Genomic DNA, 21,124 nt, shown 5'->3' on the forward strand with positions numbered 1-21,124 from the left:
TTGTGATGGGAGCCCAAGCGTGAGAACATGACAGCTTTTGTCTCCTCTAGGTCACCGGGGGCCTGACGTTCCAAGTCCCCCGCTAAATGCCTGCCAGTCCGCTCAGCCTGGCTCTTCGGTCTTCTGGGCAGGGGCCGTGTCTCCCCTCTGCCCAGCTCTCTCTTCTTGCTGATGCTCAGGAAGTTGTCATTCTTTAGGCTGGGCTGGTAAGGAAAAGAAACTGGGGTGCATCACGGTGCCCAACACTTACTAGAGTGCCTGGCACATATTCATTCATTCATTCTACAGTATTTATTGAGCGCTTACTAGGTGCAGAGCACTGTACTAAGCGCTTGGAATGTACAAATCGGTAACAGAGAGAGACAGTCCCTGCCCTTTGACGGGCTTACGGTCTAATTCATTCAATAGTATTTATTGAGCGCTTACTATGTGCAGAGAACTGTACTAAGCGCTTGCAATGGACAAATCGGTAGCAGAGAGAGACAGTCCCTGCCCTCTGACGGGTTTACAGTCTAATCACGGGCTTACAGTCTAATCTGCTGTCTGCTAATCAGGGGAGACAGACAATAACAATAGTAATAACAATATGAGAAACAGCATGGTGTAGTGGATAGAGCACAGGCCTGGGAGTCAGAAGGTAACGGGTTCTAATCCCGGCTCTGCTACTTGCCTGCTGTGTGACCGTGGACAATTCATTTCTCTGGGCCTCGGTTCCCTCATCTGGAAAATGGGATTTCTGACTGGGAGTCACAGCTGGGACAGGGATTGTGCTCAACTCAATTTACTTGTATCCACCCCAGTGCTTAGTATAATGCCTGGAACACAGTAATAATAATAATAATAATAATGATGTTGGTATTTGTTAAGCGCTTACTATGTGCCGAGCACTGTTCTAAGCGCTGGGGTAGACACAGGGGAATCAGGTCGTCCCACGTGGGGCTCACAGTCTTCATCTCCATTTTACAGATGAGGGAACTGAGGCACCGAGAAGTTAAGTGACTTGCCCACAGTCACACAGCTGACAAGTGGCCGAGCCGGGATTCGAACCCAAGACCTCTGACTCCAAAACCCGTGCTCTTTCCGCTGAGCCACGCTGCTTCTCAGTAAGCGCTTAACAAATACCACTATTATTATTATTATTATACTAGGGACTTAAGTACCATAAAAAACAAAATCACTTGAGCAGCAGCTTGAAGCTAGCGTGTGAGTCTGGGAGTCTTGTTGAATGTGTTTCTGAATCTGAGGTAGTTGTAGAGAAGCAGTGTGGCCTAGTGGAAAGAACACGGACCTGAGAGTCAGAGGAGCTGGGTTCTAATCCTGATTTGGCCACTTGTCTGCTGTGTGACCTCGGGCAAATCACTTAACTTCTATGTGCCTCGGTTACCTCATCTGTAAAACGGGGATTAAAACCGTGAGCCCCAGCTGGGACAGGGACTATGTCCAACTTGATTATCTTGTATCTATCCCAGTGTTTAGAACAGCACTTGGACACAGTAAGTGATTAACAAGTATATTAACTATGATTAGCATGATTTATTATCATTAACTAAGATTATGCATGTATTAAGCACTTACTACGTGCCAAACACTGTGCTAAACACTAGGATAATAATAACTGTATTTGTTATGTGCTTACTACTGTGCCAGGCACTATACTAAGTGCTGGGGTGAATACAGGCAAATGGGGTTGGACAGAGCCCCAGTCTTTATCTCCATTTTACAGATGAGGTAACTGAGGCACAGAAAACAGAGATTGGAACTGACTTCCAGGCCAGTGCTCTATCCCACTAGGCCACGGTGCTTCTATAGGAGAGAGCGTGAGGCAACGGCAGATCAGACATAAGTGGGGCCGGCCAGGTCACTGTCATATTGCCTATGGACGACTTCCCTTGAGTCCAGGCTGATTCAGCCGGGACAAGGGTGAAACACTCTCCATCTGCGGCAAAACATCAGCCCTTTCCAAAGCCAAGGCTGCAGAGACCCTCTGCAAACACAGCAGCCTTCCGGTCAAAGCTGCCCAACCTATGCACCTTTAGCCACGGCCCCAAACCAGGATGCAAGTTAAAACCAAAAGCCAAAGTCCTAGGAGGGCATGGCCACTCACTCTCTCCCCCACTGAACAAATCTATAGTTTGCTTGCCCATTTCTAGATTCTGAGAAAACGGTAATCCGATTCCTCCGAAACTATCATCCGGAGTCCGTGGTCTAAGTGGAAAGAGTATGGGCCTGAGAGACGACATGGGTTCTAATCCCAGCTCCGCCACTTGTCTGCTGGGTGACCTTGGGCAAGTCACTTAATTGCCCTGTGACTCAGTTACTTCATCCGTAAAATGGGGATTAAGATGGAGAGATCCAGATGGGACAGGGACTGTGTCCACACTGATTACTCCAGTGCTTAAAAGAGTGCTCAGCACATAGCAAGCACTTAACAAATACCACAATTATTATTATTCTGGGAATATCAGAAAAGAGGAGGGCAGAGGGGACGTGCAGGAACTGAGATGAGACCACCTTGGTTTCTCCTCAGTGTCTTGCTGTGTTCTCATCTCTAACAGTTGAGAGAGGCTTAAGGACAGACGCTAGAAATAAACACTATCCTTTCAGGGCTCAACAAAATCTTCGGATTTCTAGCCAGCTCTGATGGTCTGGCGCCAAGGCAAAACATACACATGCGTGTATCTGGCTGGACCTCTATCGCTGCTAGTCGGCCGGAATACAGGCTCCCAGAAATCAGCAGTGTGTCTTTTTTAACTTGTTGTAACGCAACAAGGGGCGTGATAACTGGTCCACGCCGTTCTGCAGATGGAGAGCCAAGGGAGAGAAGATATGGGAATTATGACCAATGTGAGGCTTTGCTCTCCTAAGATCCAAGTCCAGATCCAGCAGCCTGCAGGGCCACGAGGGCAGAGGGGGACAAAGAGGAGAGGGAGGAGAAAGAAAAGGGAAAGAAGGGGAGGCTGGGTAGCCTTGCACGTCAACGTACCGTCAAACATCCCATCAGACTCTGCTCGAAGGGCCGCTGGAAGGCTCGTGGATCCCCACACCAGTCCAGGAGCTCCGTGGCAGCATTGTGGAAGTTGGCAGGATTCTGTAAGTGCTGAAAAGGGGAAACACAAATACAAAATGAGGCCATTCGGCATTGACTCACCCAAACTAGGGTAGGCCCAACAGAAGCAGGGGAACCCAAGCAGCATCTGCCTCAGGAGCCAAAAAGCAGAGAAGAGGCAGAAAGTGGAGCATTTCCCCTCCCAAGCCCGTGAGCTGCAATGTGTCCAGTGGGAGAGCAGGGGTCCTCAACAGGTGGGGGTCTGCCAGCCACCCTGGGTCTGTGGAGAGGGAGTGGGGCTCTCCTGGGTGAATGGGGCACTCTCAGAGCTTTAGATATCTTTCTCTGGATGTCACAAAGTGTGACAAGGGACCGGGAAGTCCCAGTATGGAAGGCATCATAACCTGTGGGTGCACGGTGAACCCCAAATAGGAGGGAAATATGGACACTCCAAATGGTAAGGATGGGATTCTTTTCTGGCTGAAAACTTGGGGAAGCCACAGGAAAAGCTTCTCACATTCACACACAGCCCCCACCCAATGGAGGGACCACTCCATCACCTTGCCCCCTCCTACCTCACCTCGTAACTCTCCTACTACAACCCATCCCACACACATTGCTGCTCTAATGCTAACCCTCTCATGGTACCTCAATCTCATCCATCTCGCCGCCAACTTATTGCCCACGTCCTCCCTCTGCCTTGAAACGCCCTCCCTCCTCATATCTGACAGAGAGTTACTTTCCCCCCCTTCAAATCTTTCCCAAAGGCACAACTCTTCCAAGAGACCTTCCCTGACAAAGCCCTCCTTTCTTCTTCTCTCACTCCCTTCTTCATTGCTCTGACTTGCTCCCCCCTCCCAGCCCCACAGAACCTATGTACATATCTGTAATTTATTTATTTATATTAATGTCTCTCTCCCCCTCTAGACTCTAAACTCATTGTGGGCAGGGAATGTGTCTGTTTATTGTTACACTGTAATCTCCCAAATGCTTAGTACAGTGCCCTGCACACAGTAAGTGCTTGATAAATACAACTGACTACTCTCTACTTATCGAGAGAATTTTACAACTCAGAGTTGGTTTACCATTAAGCTTCTGATCAGTGCAAAGTCTTAAGAAGCCAAGAGGGTTTGGGTCCCATGACATCAAACCGACCTGTTGGCTCATCTCAGTGTAGAAAAAGGAGGCTGTACCGAAACCAAAGAAGCAGTGTTGCCTAGAGGATAGAGCACAGGCCCAGGAGTCAGAAGGACCTGGGTTCTAATCCCGGCTCTGCCACTTGTCTGCTGTGTGACCTTGGGCAAGTCACTTTACTTCTCTGGGCCTTAGTTACCTCATTGTAAAATGGAGGTTGAAACTGTGAGCTCTATGTGGCACAAGGGCTGTGTCCAACCTGATTTGCTTGTACCTACCTCAGTGCTTAGTACAGTTCCGTGCACTAAGTGCTTAAAAATATCACCATTATTACTGTTATTATTATAAAGAGAGGACCTTGGCCCACACGGCAAGCTGAGCCCCCATGCCTCTCCTTGAGTGGCAGCCCATTCGCCTCCTATCCATGCTTAACCTAGGCTACTTGCATCATCAGTCTGGTTTTCACAAGCTGTCCGTTCCAGTGAGCTGAGAGCCAGCTCTCATTCGAGGGCCTTCCTGTGTTATAAGGGTTGGATCCGAGCCAAGACCCATCACCTAATTCTGTACCTGGAGGGGTCAGTGACCATCTGAAAGGAACACAGGTGTGCTGCCTCCCAGACTCGCCTGCCACATCTTTCCTCGACATCAAGGCTGCTCTTGGGTGAGGGATTCCGGATCCTTCTGCCCCAAAGCCCAATCTCTCACCGTCCCCGGTGAATACGTTCACCTAGAGGGCCTGGCTTGACACCTGCGTTTTTAGAGCGCCGTTCTTTCTGAGGCAATGGTAGGAATTGTTGGTGCTAACACCACAGAAGTCCCCAAAACATCCCTTCTGAAAGACACGGGTCCATTTCCCAGAAGCCCAAGGGTCCCCCTTCTAGACTGTCAGCCCATTGTTGGGTAGGAATTATCTCTATCTGTTGCCGAATTGTTCTTTCCAAGCGCTTAGTACAGTGCTCTGAACACAGTAAGGGCTCAATAAATACAATTGAATGAATGAATGAACAGGGGAAGGTCCCCGTCTTCACCGTCCCTCGGTCTCGCCTATCCCGCCGTCGACCCCCGGGCCACGTCCTCCCGCGGTCCCGGAACGCCCTCCCTCCTCACCTCCGCCAAACTGATTCTCTTCCCCTCTTCAAAACCCTACTTAAAACTCACCTCCTCCAAGAGGCCTTCCCAGACTGAGCTCCCCTTCTCCCTCTACTCCCTCTACCGCCCCCCCTTCACCTCTCCGCAGCTTAACCCTCTTTTCCCCCCATTTCCCTCTGCTCCTCCCCCTCTCCCTTCCCATCCCCTCGGCACTGTACTCGTCCGCTCAACTGTATATATTTTAATTGCCCTAATTATTTTGTTAATGAAATGTACATCGCCTCGATTCTATTTAGTTGCCATCGTTTTCACGAGATGTTCTTCCCCTCGACTCTATTTATTGCCATCGTTCTCGTCTGTCCGTCTCCCCCGATTAGACCGTAAGCCCGTCAGACGGCAGGGACCGTCTCTATCTGTTGCCGACTTGTTCATTCCAAGCGCTTAGTACAGTGCTCTGCACATAGTAAGCGCTCAATAAATACTATTGAATGAATGAATGAATGAGTGAATATTTAGCTCCCATTCCAACTTTTTCTGAGTTGTTTATTCCGGACAGAGGGAATGACTCAGTGGGAAGTTGTTTTATAAAGAGATGGATCCAGGTGGGTAGTAAATGGTGTTTGGCTCAGTGCAGTGCACTCTGTGACTACTCCGGGAATGCTTCTCAATGATATTGAAGAAGAAGAGTATGGAAGGCTCAGTGGAAAGAGCTTTGGAGTCAGAGGTCAGGGGTTCAAATCCCGGCTCGGCCATTTGTCAGCTGTGTGACTTTGGGCGAGTCACTTCACTTCTCGGTGCCTCAGTTACCTCATCTGTAAAATGGGGATTAAGACTGTGAGCCCCACGTGGGACAACCTGATTCCCTTGTGTCTACCCCAGCGCTTAGAACAGCGCTCGGCACATAGTAAGCGCTTAACAAATACCAACATTATTATTATTCTTATTAATCATATTTATTGGGCACTTACTGTGTGCAGAGCACTAAGCACTGTACAGTGTAATTTCACAGCAGACAATATGGACAGATTCAATCCTTTGCTCGGTGAATCCCCGACGAGAGTTCAAGGACAAAGCCATGAGGCTAAACACGACACTAAGAGGCGTGACTGATCCATGAGAAAGGGGAGCAGGGCTGTACTCCCCACATATCTGCAATCTAATATCCCTTCAACCTTTCTTTCCTTCAGTTCTCCCCATCTGTTGTCAGCTCCGTCTGGACATTAAGTTTGAAAGTCCACGTTCTTGACCACAGACAGGGTAAGGGCTGCTCCTGTGCAGGCTGGGTGGGTAAGCTCTACTTGGTATCACCACAGCCTCACCCACAGGTAGGGCACTCTGCCCAGTTGGCCCCTAGGTCAGGTCAGACCAGTTCTCCAGCAGCCAGTACACACCCGGCCACCCCGGCGGAAGCAGCATGGTGCAATGGATAGAGCACAGACCCGGGAGTCAGAAAGTAATGGGTTCTAGTCCCGGCTCTGCCGCTTTCCTGTGTGACCATGGGCAAGTCACTTTGCTTCTCTGGGCCTCAGTTGCCTCACTGTGAAACGGAGATCGAGACTGTGAGCCCCACATGGGACAGGGACTGTGTCCAACTCATTCATTCATTCAATAGTATTTACTGAGCGCTTACTATGTGCAGAGCACTGTACAAAGCGCTTGGAATGTACAAATCGGTAACAGATACAGTCCCTGCCCTTTGACGGGCTTACAGTCTAATCGGGGGAAACAGACAGACAAGAACAATGGCAAGAAATCGAATGAAGGGGAAGAACATCTCATTAAAACAATAGCAAATAAATAGAATCAAGGTGATGTACATCTCAACAAAATAAAATAAAATTTATAAAACTCAATTTGCTTGTATCCACCCTGGTGCCCAGTACAGTGCCTGGCACATAGTAAGTGCTTAACAAATACCATCATTATTATTTATTGAACACTTTCTATGTGCAGAGCACTTTACTAAGTGGTTGTGAAAGTACTCTATAAGAGAATTGGTAATAATAATAAGTGTAACTATTGTGGGTTTTTTTTAAGAGCTTACTATGTGTCAAGGACCAAACTAGAGATACAGCTTGGCTTAGTAGCAAGAGCCCAGGCTTGGGAGTCAGAGGACGTTGGCACTAATTCTGGCTCCGCCACTTGTCTGCTAATAATAATAATAATAATGTTGGTATTTAAGCGCTTACTATGTGCAGAGCACTGTTCTAAGCACTGGGGTAGATACAGGGTAATCAGGTTGTTCCACATGAGGCTCAGAGTCTTAATCCCCATTTTACAGATGAGGTAACTGAGGCCCAGAGAAGTGAAGTGACTTGCCCACAGTCACACAGCTGACAAGCGGCAGAGCCGGGATTCGAACCCATGACCTCTGACTCCCACGCCCATGCTCTTTCCACTGAGCCACGCCGCTTCTCTATTGTGTGACCTTGGGCAAGCCACTTCACTTCTCTGGGCCTCAGTTCCCTCATCTCTCAAATGGGGATGAAGACTGTGAGCTCCACGCGGGACAACCTGATTGCATTGTATCTACCCCAGTGCTCAGAACAGGGCTTGGCACAAAGTAAGCGCTTAGCAAATACCATCACTATTATTATTAAATACTGAGAAAAGCAGGTTCCACATGGGTTCACGGTCTAAGTAGGAGGGAGAACGTCCCCATTTTGCTGATGAGGGAACTGAGGCACAGAGAAGTGAAGTGACTTGCCCATGGTCACGCAGCGGACAAGTGGCGGGACCAGGATTAGAACCCAATCCTCCGAATCACAGGCCCGGGCTCTATCCACTAGGCCATGCTGCTTCTGCTCTTTGGCAGAAAGAGGCTCTGGTCTCGAGTCAAGGTTGCTGCTACACTGAAGAGCTGAGGCCATCCCACCGTCTAAGCAGTGTGGCTTAGTGGAAAGAGCACGGGCTTGGGAGTCAGAGGATGTGGCTTCTAATCCCAGCTCCGTCGCTTGTCTGCTGTGTGACCCGGGGCAAGTCACTTCACTTCTCTGTGCCTCAGTTACCTCATCTGTATAATGGGGATTAAGACTATGAGCCCCACGTGGGACAATCTGATTATCTTGTATCTACCCCAGCTCTTAGAACAGTGCTTGGCACAAAGTAAGCGCTTAGCAAATACCATAATTGTTATTATTGATAGGCTCCAGGGACACATATTTATCCTCTTTCTGCACAACATTTTCCAGAGGGCCTCCACATCGACCAGACAAGAACTACCAGGAGAAGGGAAGGATGGAAGAAAATAAATACCCATATTGGGAACGGGTTCCAACACCTTGACCAACATCCACGACACAGAGTACAGATGCTTCCCCCACACAAGGTTTTTTAGGTACAACAAAGCCCCAAAGTACTGGAACAATAAACCATTCCAAATTAAGAGCAATTACCATGGGTGACTGTTATTTTATGAATGTATCTAGACACTAACATGACAGCGAGGCAAGGAAAATAAAAACAGCTGAAACTCCACTTTATGTATTTTGATTTGCTGCCATGGAAAGTAGATGCAGAATTTTAATTTACAAAACTTACACATTTTTGAAACGGGGGGGTAACACACACAAACCCCCCCCTATTCCTATGAAATATGTCAGGCGTTGAACACACGAACCTAATTTACCATAGCCTAACTGCCTCTCAAATGGAAAGTCATGCAAATAAGACAATTTTGAGTAGCAAACTGCTGAACGCTGCTGAAGGAGTTATTCCATTTATTTCTACGATGATCTATTAAATTACCACGGCTGGTGCTACTCGCGCAAGTGTTCCGATTCCCTTTATGACCCTAAACCTTCGTGCCTAGGTGGGGCCAGTTCTCTTCTAACTTCACCCCGGATAGTTACACCCCCATTCAAGCTGTCTGTGCTGCTCTGATGGGTTCTGGCTTCATTGAAGGCCAATAGTCCTGGTGAACTAACTGATTTGGGCTGTCACTAGGATCATGGTTGCCCCTATCTGGCATGGAGTTAGAGGAGCTGGAGGGCGGGGGGTTGGCGGGTGGAGTTGTGAGCAGGGACTGTGTCTGCTACACTGTACTCTCCCAAGTGCTTAGCAGAGTGCTCTGCACAGGGTAAGTGCTCAATACTTACAACTGCCTGCCTGAATCAGTACAAGCGGTTTCCCGGAGGGCTGACATTGGCCACCCTGTCTCTGTCCAAAGCTGTCCCACTCCAAGCTCGCCACTCAAGAAATCCTTATCATTCCTGAAAGGGCTACCCCAATGTCAGTGGAAGTCCTCGAATGAGATGTTTAGCTCTGGACCCTTCTTGTCTGGCTACAGGGTCACTCCCTTACAGGATTGAGAGTTTGGGTCCCAGATTCAGAGAAGCTGGGGGCTAACCCTCTCCACTATTTAGCTGCTATGAGGCCTTGGGCAAAGCACTTAAGGTAATATCTGTTAAGCGCTTTCTACGTGCGCAGCATTGTACTAAACTCTGGGAAAGTTTATGCCTGCCCGCCCATCCCTTTTCCCCTTGACTGGGGATGCTCAGAATCTAAAAATAAAGAAAACGGGAAGGGATGGGCAACAGATACATATGGAAAGATGAAACAAAAAAAAGACAACTTTAGTGCCTCGATTTCCTTCTCTGTAGAGAATTCAGTATCTGTTCTTCCTCCCAGTTAGACAGAGAGCACTATGTGGGAAATGGACTGTGTCTGACCTGATCATCTTGTATCTACCTCAGCACCTAAAACAGTGCTTGGCACATAGTAAGCACTTAAATACCATTATTATTAGCTGGGTTAGAGGCTCACTGTTGGTTTTAAAGCATTCAATCAACTTGCTCCCTCCAACCTCACCTCGCTACTCTCCTACTGCAACCCAGCTCATAACACTTCACTCCTCTATTGCAAACCTTCTCCCTGTGCCTCTATATTGCCTATCTCATCGCCGACCCTTCACCCAGGTCCTTCCTCTGGCCTGGAATGCCTTCCCGCCTCAACTATGACAGACAATTACTCTCCCCCTCTTCAAAGCCTTTTTGAAGGCACATCTCCTCCCTGAGGTCTTCCCTAAGCCCCTCTTTCCTCTTCTCCCACTCCATTTTTTGTCACCCTGACTTGCTCCCTTTATCCATCCCCTCTCCCAGCCCCATAACACTTTAATACATATCTGTAACTCATTTATCTATATTGTCTGTCTCCCCCTCTAGACTGTAAGCTCGTTATGGGCAGGGAATGTGCCTGTTTATTGTTATAGTGTACTCTCCTAAGTGCTTAGTATAGTGCTCTGCAGTAAGTGCTCAATAAATGATTGAATGAACGAATGAGGTTAAATGTAAAATAGATGTACATGACCAGTGAATATCTCTGCATGGCTCTCCAAGTCAGTCATAGCTGTACAACTCTTGAGTATAGGAATTGTATGTATGAATGTTTTCAATTATGGAAAATCTAAATGGGATTATTTTTTAACAATAATTTAATTTATGGAATGAACCTGAACAATAATAGGAGAGCTGGGATTATTAGAGCCAGAATTGCAAATAGATTCAGTGAAATCCAGCGACGTTACTTAGAGGTTTGTTGGCAAAAATCATAAATAAGCATTTAGTACAGTGCTCCTCGCCCTCAATAAAGCACTCAATAAGTACTACAGATCTCCAGATTCTGAGCCCTTCATGATAAGCTCCTTTTGTACAGGGAACAGGTCTAACAACTCTGTAATACTGACTCTCAATCACCTAGTACAGTGCTCTGCACATAGTAAGTGTTCAATAAATATCATTGATTGATTAACTGATATTCCCTCTTTCCCCATCCAGAGTAAATATTCGGATACACCCGTAGAAAAGTGGAAAATAGACAAAATTCAAGGGCAAAAGCTCAGTTGCTATTTATTCCAGATGAGGGGTTCAAAAATAAAGCCCCTGATCAAACTTATCAGATGGCAGCGTCTTAACATGAAACAAGACAGTATAGCCCACAGAGGCTAGGCTACACCCACTGGCAAGAGGGCTAGGGCCACTGGAGGATAGAGAAACACCTGCTCAGGGTGATGTCATCACAGGATGCCAGGTGGCTTCCCCGGAGGGAGGAGAATGATGTCATACAAGATTGCTCTATGTGGGACCCTCTGGTGCACATTCAACCTCAGACCAGACCAACAGTTTAGCCCCAGATAGAATCAAGCCTCAGGGCGGGACCCAGAATTTTCCTGCAATGCAAGCTGAAAATTTCATGAATCTCAGCCTCAAATAACCATCCTCTTCACTTCCAAGTCGGTGCTGCTCTTTTTCATTTTTTAAATGGTATTTAAGGGCTTACTATGTGGCAGGCACTGTACTAAGTGCTGGGACAGATACAAGATAATGAGGTTGGCCACGGTGCCCGTCCCACATTTGGGCTCCGGCTCTTAATCCCCATTTTACAGAGAAGTTAAGTGATTTGCCCAAGGTCACACAGCAGACAATTGGAGGAGCCAGAATTAAAACCTCGGTCCCCTGACTCTCGTTCGGTAACCATCTTCCCCTTCGCTTCTCGCTAGCTGCCTGCACGACCGGCTGGAGGAGCCCGGGATGAAGCAGTTTTAGAATTGAGCACAGCTGTGACCCAGAATCGGAGACACTGGCTTTCTATCCTGACGGTCAAGTAAAGTGATCACCCAACTCAGAGCCTGTGTGTGTTGGGAACTGCAGGGAGCAAACGAAAAGCTCCGGAGAACCCAAGCATCAGAGATCCTGTCTGATCTCCCATAAGATGATGACAGTGTGGAGCCTGTGCTATTTTCCCTCTTTCGGGGAAAAGCTAGATAGGGCAAGGGAAGGAAAACATAGGGAACAAAGGCTGCTTCTCCATAGGGGCCTGAAATCAACTTTGAGCTTCGAAGTAAACAAAGTAAACACACGCCAGGTGTATTTTAACACATAATACTTCACTCCTCAAGCCTCTCAGATGGTATGATCTCTCAAAAGGAAGGGGGGAGAGTCTTCCCATGTTACAGACAAGAAATATGAGGAGAAAGTAGCAGCAATTACCCTGTGGCCGGAGAGGGGACAGTGGCTAGAGAGTTTTGGGGCACAGGGTAGAAGGAGTACGGGTCTGGGAATCAGAGGACGTGGGTTCTAATTCTAGCTCCTCCAAGTGTCTGCTATGTGACCTTAGAGAAATCACTTCACTTCACTGGGCCTCGTGTACCCCATCTGTAAAATGGGGATTAAGGCCATGAGTCCTGTGAGGGACAGGGACTGTGTCCAACCTGATTGACTTGCATCTACCTAGTGCTTAGTACAGCGCCTGGCACATAAAAAACAAACCAAAAACCTGGTCCTTTTTGGCAGATTAAGCCACTCTGCCCACAGGTCTTTCATGCCATGGCAGAGAACCTTTGAAGTAGTTCTCTAGTTCAAATCAGAATCAGTCAATTGTATTCATTGAGCTCATCAATCAAGCAGTGGTACTTAATCAGTGCTTACTACATGCAGAGAACTGTACTAAGTGCTTAGGAGAGTACAACAGAATTAGCAGACATATTCCCCGCCCATAATGAGCTTACAGTCTAGAGGAAGAGACAGACATTAATAAGAATAAGTAATTTGTAATAAATAATTTAAAGAAACGTACATAATATGGCATGAGGAGCAGAACAAGATCAATATTCAAAATCCATGTCTCTTTAAATTAAGATGCAGAAAGCTTATGGGTATGACCTAGTGCTTCCCCTAAACTGGATTAATTATTCAATCATATTGATTGAGCACTGTGTGCAGACCACTGTACTAAGCACTTGAAAGGGAGGAAGAATTACCTCCTCGCTGGGATAGTGAGCAGAAACCAGTAATAATAATAATAACTGTGGTATTTGTGAAGCGTTTACTATGTGCCAGGCATCTGTTAAGTGCTGGGGTGGGTACAAGTAAATTAGGTTGGGCACAGTCCCTGTCCCAAGTGAGGCTCACAGTCTCAATTTCCAGCACAGAGAAGTGAAGTGACTTACCCAAGGTCAAATAGAAGATAAGTGACGGAACCAGGTTTAGAACCCATAACCTTCTGATTCCCAGACCCATGCTCAACCCACTATGCCATGATGCTCACCGCCAGATACTGCCAATGTTATAATAATGTTGGTATTTGTTAAGCGCTTACTATGTGCAGAGCACTGTTCTAAGCGCTGGGGTAGACACAGGGGAATCAGGTTGTCCCACGTGGGGCTCACAGTCACTGAGGCACAGAGAAGTGAAGTGACTTGCCCACAGTCACACAGCTGACAAGTGGCCGAGCCGGAATTCGAACCCATGCCCTCTGACTCCAAAGCCCGTGCTCTTTCCACTGAGCCACGCTGCTTCTCAAAATCCACGTCTCTTTAAACTAAGATGGGGGAAGTGAAAAGGACACAAAATAGAAAATTCCCAGATATACAGAAGCAAATACCAATTCTGGGAAATGGGAAGCCCAGGAAAAAAAAGGAAGAGTAATTTAACATAGGAACCTAGGAAATAACGCTGATCTCTCCATCAGACCAATGTTCCTCCAGTCAAGCGTTCAGTCTCGGACAACAGCCCCAAAAGATGCCCTGAGGAAGACTTGAGGGGTGCCCTCTATTAACCATTGTACTCTCCCAAGTGCTTAGTACAGTGCTGTGCATATAGTAAGCTCTCAATAAATGCAATTGATTAATTGACCGATTGAGCCGATCTCTTCACTAAATAGTGTCAATTTGGAAAGAATTCCTCTTCCAAATCAAACTCTTATACGGACTCACTTTCCTAAAGGTGGAAATGACCAAGAATGAAAACCACCACCTAACTAGCTAGAAAAGGAGGGTGAGAGGTTTTTTGATAAGTTGCTACTGTAGCAGTGAGTGTCTTGGTTCATTATTAATAATAGTAATAATGGTACTTGTTAAGTGCTTACTATGTTCCAAGCACTGTTCTAAGCACTGGGATACATTCAAGGTAATCAGGTTGGATACGGTCCCTGTCCGACATGGGGCTCACAGTCTTAATCCCCATTTTACAGAGGAGGTAACTGGAGCACAGAGAAGTTAAATGACTTGCCCAAGGTCACTGAGAAGACAAGTGGTGGAGCCGGAATGAGACCCCACGCCAAGCCCGCGCTCTTGACACTAGGCAATGCTGATTCTCTGATTAGTTAAGCAATCAATCCACAGTATTTATGGAGGGGCTGCTTTGTGGAGAACACTGCATTAAGTCCTTGGGTGATTACAATGCAATGGAGTTGGTAGACAAGATCCTTGCCCTCAAGGAGGTTTACAATCTAGGAGGGGGAGATATACACAGATAAATTCCATGTAGGCAGTAGCAACTGAGCATAAGGCTCCCTTCATAAGTGCCATGGGGGTGAGGTTAGTACCTGCCTGCTTAAGGGAAATGGAGTCAAGTGAATGGACGACAAAGAAGGGAGGGAGAACAGGGCGGAGAAGATGAGGAGTTAGGGAAGGCTCCTCGGAGAAGATACGATTTTAGAAGGGCCTGCAGATGAGCGAGCGGTGGTCTGTCGATTGTGGAGGAGGGAGTTCCAGATGGAAGGGAAGGACATGAGCGAGAGGTCGATGGTAAGAGAATCAAGACTGAGGTTGGGGGTTAGAGGAGCCAGGTGTGCGGGCCGGGTTGTGTGACGGAGAAGGGAGGCTAGTTAGGAGGGAGGGAGATGACAGTGCCCTGAAGCCGATGATGAGGAGCTTCTGCTTGAGGCAGAGATAGCTGGGTTTGTATCAGCTCAACAAGGGATCCCTGGGGCCAGGTCCCCCAAGACTTTTCCTCCTCCAAGATTCTCCCGTCTGACTATATAATAATAATAATAATTGTGGTATTTGTTAAGCGCTTACTATGTGCAAAACACTGTTCTAAGCGCTGGGGGATACAAGGTGATCAGGCTGTCCCACGTAGGGCTCACAGTTTTTTTAATCCCCATTTGACAGATGAGGTAACTGAGGTACAGAGAAGTTAAGTGACTTGCCCAAGGTCACACAGCTGACTAGCGGCGGAGCTGGGAACCCATGACCTCTTACTCCCAAGCCCGCGCTCTTTCCACTGAGCCACGCTGCTTCTCTATACCCAAGGCGCTGGGAGGACAGGAGGGCTGAGGACAAAGAAGCTGCCCCACAAACCCCACCCCTGTTCACTCAGGCCGTTGTTTCCGGTGGCTAAATACCGGACAGACTTTCCCCAAGAAAGGCACCAGATTGAATTATTTGAATACCTGCATACTTGTTTGATTTAGGTGAAGATGTTAATGGATTTCTTGATCTACCTAGAATCTCAGTTGCTTATGTTTACTGACTTTAGCAAATGGGTTTATGTAACAGGTTTGAAGTAGTCTGAGTAAACGAGGGGGGAGAAGAGGCACAAAGGCATATTAAAAATTCATAAAGGAAGAGTCAGAAACAGGGAGATTTTTCTGAAGGGACACAGACGGCAATGATTGTCTGTGCTCTTCCTTATCCCCCTCACCTACTCCAAGCTTTGCAAACACAGACTGTCAATCAAGAGGCCCAGATCCAGGGGCTGGGGGAACTCTCAATGGCGCTAGGCGCATTCCAAGGTTCAGTGAGTCTAACTCCCAGCTATAGCAGCCCTGGCTGAATCCGGGGGAACCCCGGCTTCAGGCCGGAGCTAATAATAATAGCGCTATTTGTAAAGCATTTACTTCGTGCCAAGCACTGTACTAAACCCTGGCATATAGATAAAAGATAATGGGACTTGTTGAGCGCTTACTCTGGGCCAAGCACTGGAGTAGACAGAAGTTAATCGGGTTGGAGAGAGGCCCTGTTCCACATGGGACTCACACTCTTAATCCCCATTTTACAGATAAGGCAACTGAGGCCCAGAGAAGTGAAGTGACTCACCCAAGGTCACACAGCAGACATGTGGGAGAGTCAGGATTAGAACTCGGGTCTTTCCGACTCCCTGGACCGTGTGCTATCCACTAAGCCACGCGGCTTCTTTGGTCAGATCACAGTCCCTGCCCTACGTGAGGCTCACAGTCCAAGGGCGAGGCAGAATGGGAATCAACCCCCCCCCCCCCCCATTTTACAAGTGAGAAAACTGAGGCAGTGAAGTATGCTAGTTACGGGCAGGGGATGTTTCTACTAACTCTGTTTTATTGTCTTCTCCCCAAGCGCTTAGCATAGTGTTTTGCACACAGTAAGCGCTCAATAAATACAACCGATTGTCTTGTGGAGTTGGGATTAATAATAATAATAATTAATAATTATGTTTTCTGTTAAGCACTTACTATGTGCCAACCACCGTTCTAAGTGCTGGGGTAGATACACGGTAATCAGGTTGTCCCACATGGGGTTCAGAATCTTAATCCCCATTTTACAGATGAGGTCACTGAGGCACAGAGAAGTGAAGTGACTTGCTCAAGGTCACAGAGCAGGCGAGTGGCTGAGCCGGGATTAGAATCCACGACCTAGCCCAGGCTCTTTCCACTAAACCATGCTGCTTCTCTTGAAACAGCCTGATTAGCTTGATTAGCGCCTAGGTCCTCTGACTCCCAGGCCTGGGCTCTTCTCCTGCTGAGGGGCAGGAAGCAGATGCCAGAATCCCAACCGATGTGCGTAGGTGGCAGAGGGCTGGTGGAGGCACTGTGCTGGGGCTACCAGAACCTCTGTGCTGCTGCAGCATCCTTGGCCAGTCCCACGTTCCACTTGGTAACAACAATAATTGTGGTTTGTCCACTTAGTATGTGACAAAAACTGGGCTAAGCAGTGAGGAGATACAATTTAACCAACTCAGATACGGTCCCTCTCCCACATGAGCTCACCATCTCAGAGGAAGTGAAAACAGGTATTCTTGCACCATTTTACAGATGAGAAGAATGATACACGGTCAAATCACTTGCCCGGGTCACCCGACATGGAAGCGGCAGGGCCGGGGTTAGAACCCAGGTCTCCTGACTCGCAGCCCAGTGCCCTTGGCTACACTGCCCTCTCTCTGATGCAGGTTTGGCTACCGCTGCCCGACTTGCCCTCTCCTGCCTTTGCATCAGGTAAACCGAGGGAAAGGCAGACGACTCGTCTACCACGCTAGCTAAATCGACCCATACTTTCTGCTTCCTTTCAGGTCTGGATTACCAGAACATTTTCCTTCCACTGTGCTGGGAGTGCTCCGCCTAAAAAAGGAAAAAAAAATGGTGGGGGTCCTTCGCAAAGGTCAGTGCTTGCAAATTCCTCAGCGAGAAATCGAGTGTTCTAAGGATTCAGCCCACACTATGAGCCTGGTTTATATTCAACAAGGAGAGTCATAATTGGTGTTTCAGAAAGCTGTTCGGGGCTTGGTTCAATCTGTAAAGAGTCTTCTTCAATTTCCTCTTCTTCAGGCCCTGAATGAGCATCTGAAAATGCCTTCACTTGATCATAATCAGAGGACACACATCCTTCATTTCCACTAAGAAGCCTCAATTCCACAGGGTATAAACCTTAGCGAAGCTTTGCATACCAAGTCCCGCGCCGGGGCTTGAAAGCGCCGTGCTTCCCATCTGGCCTGCAGAGTCCTACCCCGCTAAGGAAGAGCAGATGGCCAGCCTGCTGGCGGGAAGGGTGTGGGGAGGCAAGGCGGGAAGCCGAGAGGGTAAGAAGCCCCCTCCCCCGCCGAAAACAAATCGAAACACCCGCCTAAAGATCCCCTTCTGGGTTTCATTGCCATGGAAATGGCCCTGGCGTCAGAGGGTGGGCATGCTGGTGAGGCACGCTGCTGACACGGGTGAGGATGGCAATCTCCCAAGCCGACCTCTGATAGGGCTTTGCCTTCCCCTTCTTTTCCCTCTCTTGGGATTAGGCCGTGCTCGGGGTGTGCGCGCCAAAGTAGACCCTACCCTCGCCACCACCATCAGTGCACGCAGGGCCTCAGAGCTAGATGCTCCGTCCCTGGTCCTATCATTCATCATCTCTTCTGTTCCCCTTGCAGACCCACTCACACCTGCCACCCTCCGCCACCCCTCCGCGTGCTCGGGTGGTTCTCTGTAGCGGCTCTTCCACAACCCAGGCAGCGTTGTAAACGATTACACAGTTCGGTGCCTTTGGACAAATAATTCAGGCTATCCCCTTCCTGCATGGGGAAGGAGGCTGCAGGAACACAAGGAACTCATTCAATACCTCTCTCTCTCTCTCTCTCTCTCTCTCTCTCTCTCACACACACACACACACACACACACACACACAAAAACAAAATCTCTGGAAGAGAAATGAGTCAGGTGACAGGTGAGAGGGCTGTAGGTGCTGGTTTCACTCTCAGAACGTACTCATTTTTGGTGACATAATGTGTACCTTTACATAAAAACCTCACATCCTGGACCTTAAGTCAGGCAGGTGGCAAAAGGCAGGGGAAAACCAGTCCTGCTGAAAAAGCCAGAGGGGGGCATTCATGCCACTTGAAATGGGAACATGAGGGACACAGGGAGAAGGAAAGAGAGGAAGGCCTCATTTTTCCGTTGTGTAGCAGCTTGGCCTAGTGAAAAGAGCACATCCTAGGAGTCAGGAGAGCTGGACTCAAAGTCACTTGATTTTTCTGTGTCTCAGTTTCCTCATCTCAAAAATAGTTATTAAATGCCCTTTCCCCTTTAGACTGTGAGCCCTCATGGGGTGGAAACTGTGTCTGATGTAATAATATTGTATCTGTCTCCGTGTCTGGCACATAGTAAGCACTTAAACATCACAATTCTATCATAATGGTTATTTTAGCCTATCGATGTCTTTTTGTCTTCTCGACGACAAATCACACTTTTCACTCCTGGACACGCACACACATACACATGTTTTAATAATCCCATTTTACAGAGAGTTAAACTGGAGGCACAAAGCTAAATGTAGAGGACTCACTGAGAGATTACGATCCACTACAACACGCTTGGCTCAAGGTTCCGCAATTTGAAACTTCAGAAAAGGGGTATTTTCTGCAGAGCTCTGATCTGTCTAGCTCCTTTCTCCCACATGACGGGACAAAGCCAGTCACTGTCAAACCTCAGGGCAGCCCTTCCAATCAATTTATCAGTGAATGGCATTAACTGAGTGTAAACCACTGTACTAAACACTTGGGAGAGTTCAATACTACAGAGTTGGTAGATATAATCCCTGCCCTCGAAGATTTTACAATCCAGTGTGGAGGGTCTCTAATTATTTGGGCCTTTTAATTACAGAAGTCTAATGACACAGCTAGTCAGAAATCTAATTGATGTAATCACTGCTACCTCACAGCACTGTACTGCATCTGTATGTAAATATGTGTGGGGATTATAATTCTGCAGATTATTTCTGTCGACCCTCAGGATTAAAAGAGGAGAGGAATGACTAAGCCCCCCTTTTCCTCTGCTCCCTCTCCCCTCTCGATCACCCCAACTCGCTCCCTTTGTTCTACTCCCCTTCCCCTCCAGCACTTGTGTACATATGTACATATTTATAATTCTATTTATTTTTATGAATAATGTGTATATATCTTTAATTCTATTCATTTATATTGATGCCTGTTTGTTTCGATGCCTGTCTGCCCCCTTCTAGACTGTGAGCCCATTATGGGAAGGGATTGTCTCTATGTGTTGCTGAAGTGTAGTTTCCAAGCACTTAGTACAGTACTCTACACACAGTTAGCACACAGTAAATACGATTGAATGAATAATAATGGTGGTATCTGTTAATTGCTTTTATTATTATAGTATAAATGTTGGCACTTGTTAATCGCTTTCTATGTGCCAAGCACTGATCCAAGCTCGGGGGCGGGGGGATACGTGGTAATCAGGTTGTCCCACATGGGGCTTCCAGGTATAATCCCCATTTTAAAGATGAAGTAACTGAGGCACAGAGAAGTTAAGTGACTTGCCCAAAGTCACAGAACTGACAAGTGACAGAGCCAGGATTAGAACCTATGACCCCTGACTCCCAAGCCCATTCTCTTTCCAATGAGCCACGCTGCTTCCCTATGAATGGAGGAGAAGAATATATTTCACACCCCCTCCTCCATTTATCTGTTAGTTCTAATTATTCACACACTTTTCAGCATCCAAACCCAGTAAGCCAAGCCATATTTGAACATTCAACAGTTTTACCAACACAATTGTCTCTGAGCTCACTGAAAATCCGATGTGCCGGGCATTGCTCCCACCCATAGACAGCTCCCCTTCCAGCTTAATTCAGGCCGGGCCCCGCCTCTACATACGCAATATCTGAAACAGGGTAGGCACCAAACTTAAAACACCCACTGACACTTTTCAAGACTCAATTAAACGGTGAGAGGAAAAAGAATCATCATTAACAAAGTTCTCCTCTAGAATGTAAACCGTTTGCGGGCAGGGATTGTGTCTACTACTGACTCTGTTGTATTGTGCTCTCCCAAGCACTTACTATAGTGCTCTGCACCCATTAAGTACTCAATAAATACCACTGATTGATTGATATCCCCCTGAATGAATCACTTTCTTTTCAAGCTTGAGTTTTCCCTCTTAACCGCAAAATAAGAAGTTTGCAAAAGCAGAGAGTCTTTTCTTGTCCCTCCCAGCTCTACCTCTTTTTGGTGCTAAATCGGTTTAACTGTGGGCAGAAAGGGGATTTCTGGGGCACCCAGCTTGGTTCTCTGTTCCTGAGTGGGTACTAGATTGGAAGAGTTGAGTTTTGCTGACCAGTCCAGAAAAATATATGTTTCCCTTTGAGAAAAACAAGCAAAAAAGCCCTCCATAAAACCAAGCGCCTCTGCATTCACAAGCTGACACAACTGGAGAGACACCAGCAGAAAGGGATAGTGTTTGTGTGTCAGACAATGGGGGCAGGGAGGAAAGAAACCTGCATTGACCCCTGGTAGTAATTTGATCTGGACAGAGGGTGACCGATTATAAGGCTTTCAGTGGGGGTGGGGGCGGGGAGGAGTCTGGGGGGATGGGGACAGAACAGAGGAA

The 21,124-nt window shown here is 47.5% G+C and overlaps 1 protein-coding gene across 6 annotated transcripts in view; it reads right to left on the minus strand.

The window, feature by feature from the left end:
• ZMIZ1 (zinc finger MIZ-type containing 1) overlaps positions 1 to 21,124 on the minus strand; it is a 485,263-nt gene that overhangs the window by 188,404 nt on the left and 275,735 nt on the right. For all 6 annotated transcript variants that reach the window (XM_029061647.2, XM_029061650.2, XM_029061652.2 and 3 more), the window contains one exon: positions 2,984 to 3,097. In XM_029061647.2, coding sequence (XP_028917480.1) covers positions 2,984 to 3,097 — 114 coding nt within the window. The remainder of the gene's footprint in view (positions 1 to 2,983; positions 3,098 to 21,124) is intronic.

The sequence above is a fragment of the Ornithorhynchus anatinus genome, chromosome 3 (genome assembly GCF_004115215.2).
Source record: "Ornithorhynchus anatinus isolate Pmale09 chromosome 3, mOrnAna1.pri.v4, whole genome shotgun sequence".
Classification (NCBI taxonomy): domain Eukaryota; kingdom Metazoa; phylum Chordata; class Mammalia; order Monotremata; family Ornithorhynchidae; genus Ornithorhynchus; species Ornithorhynchus anatinus.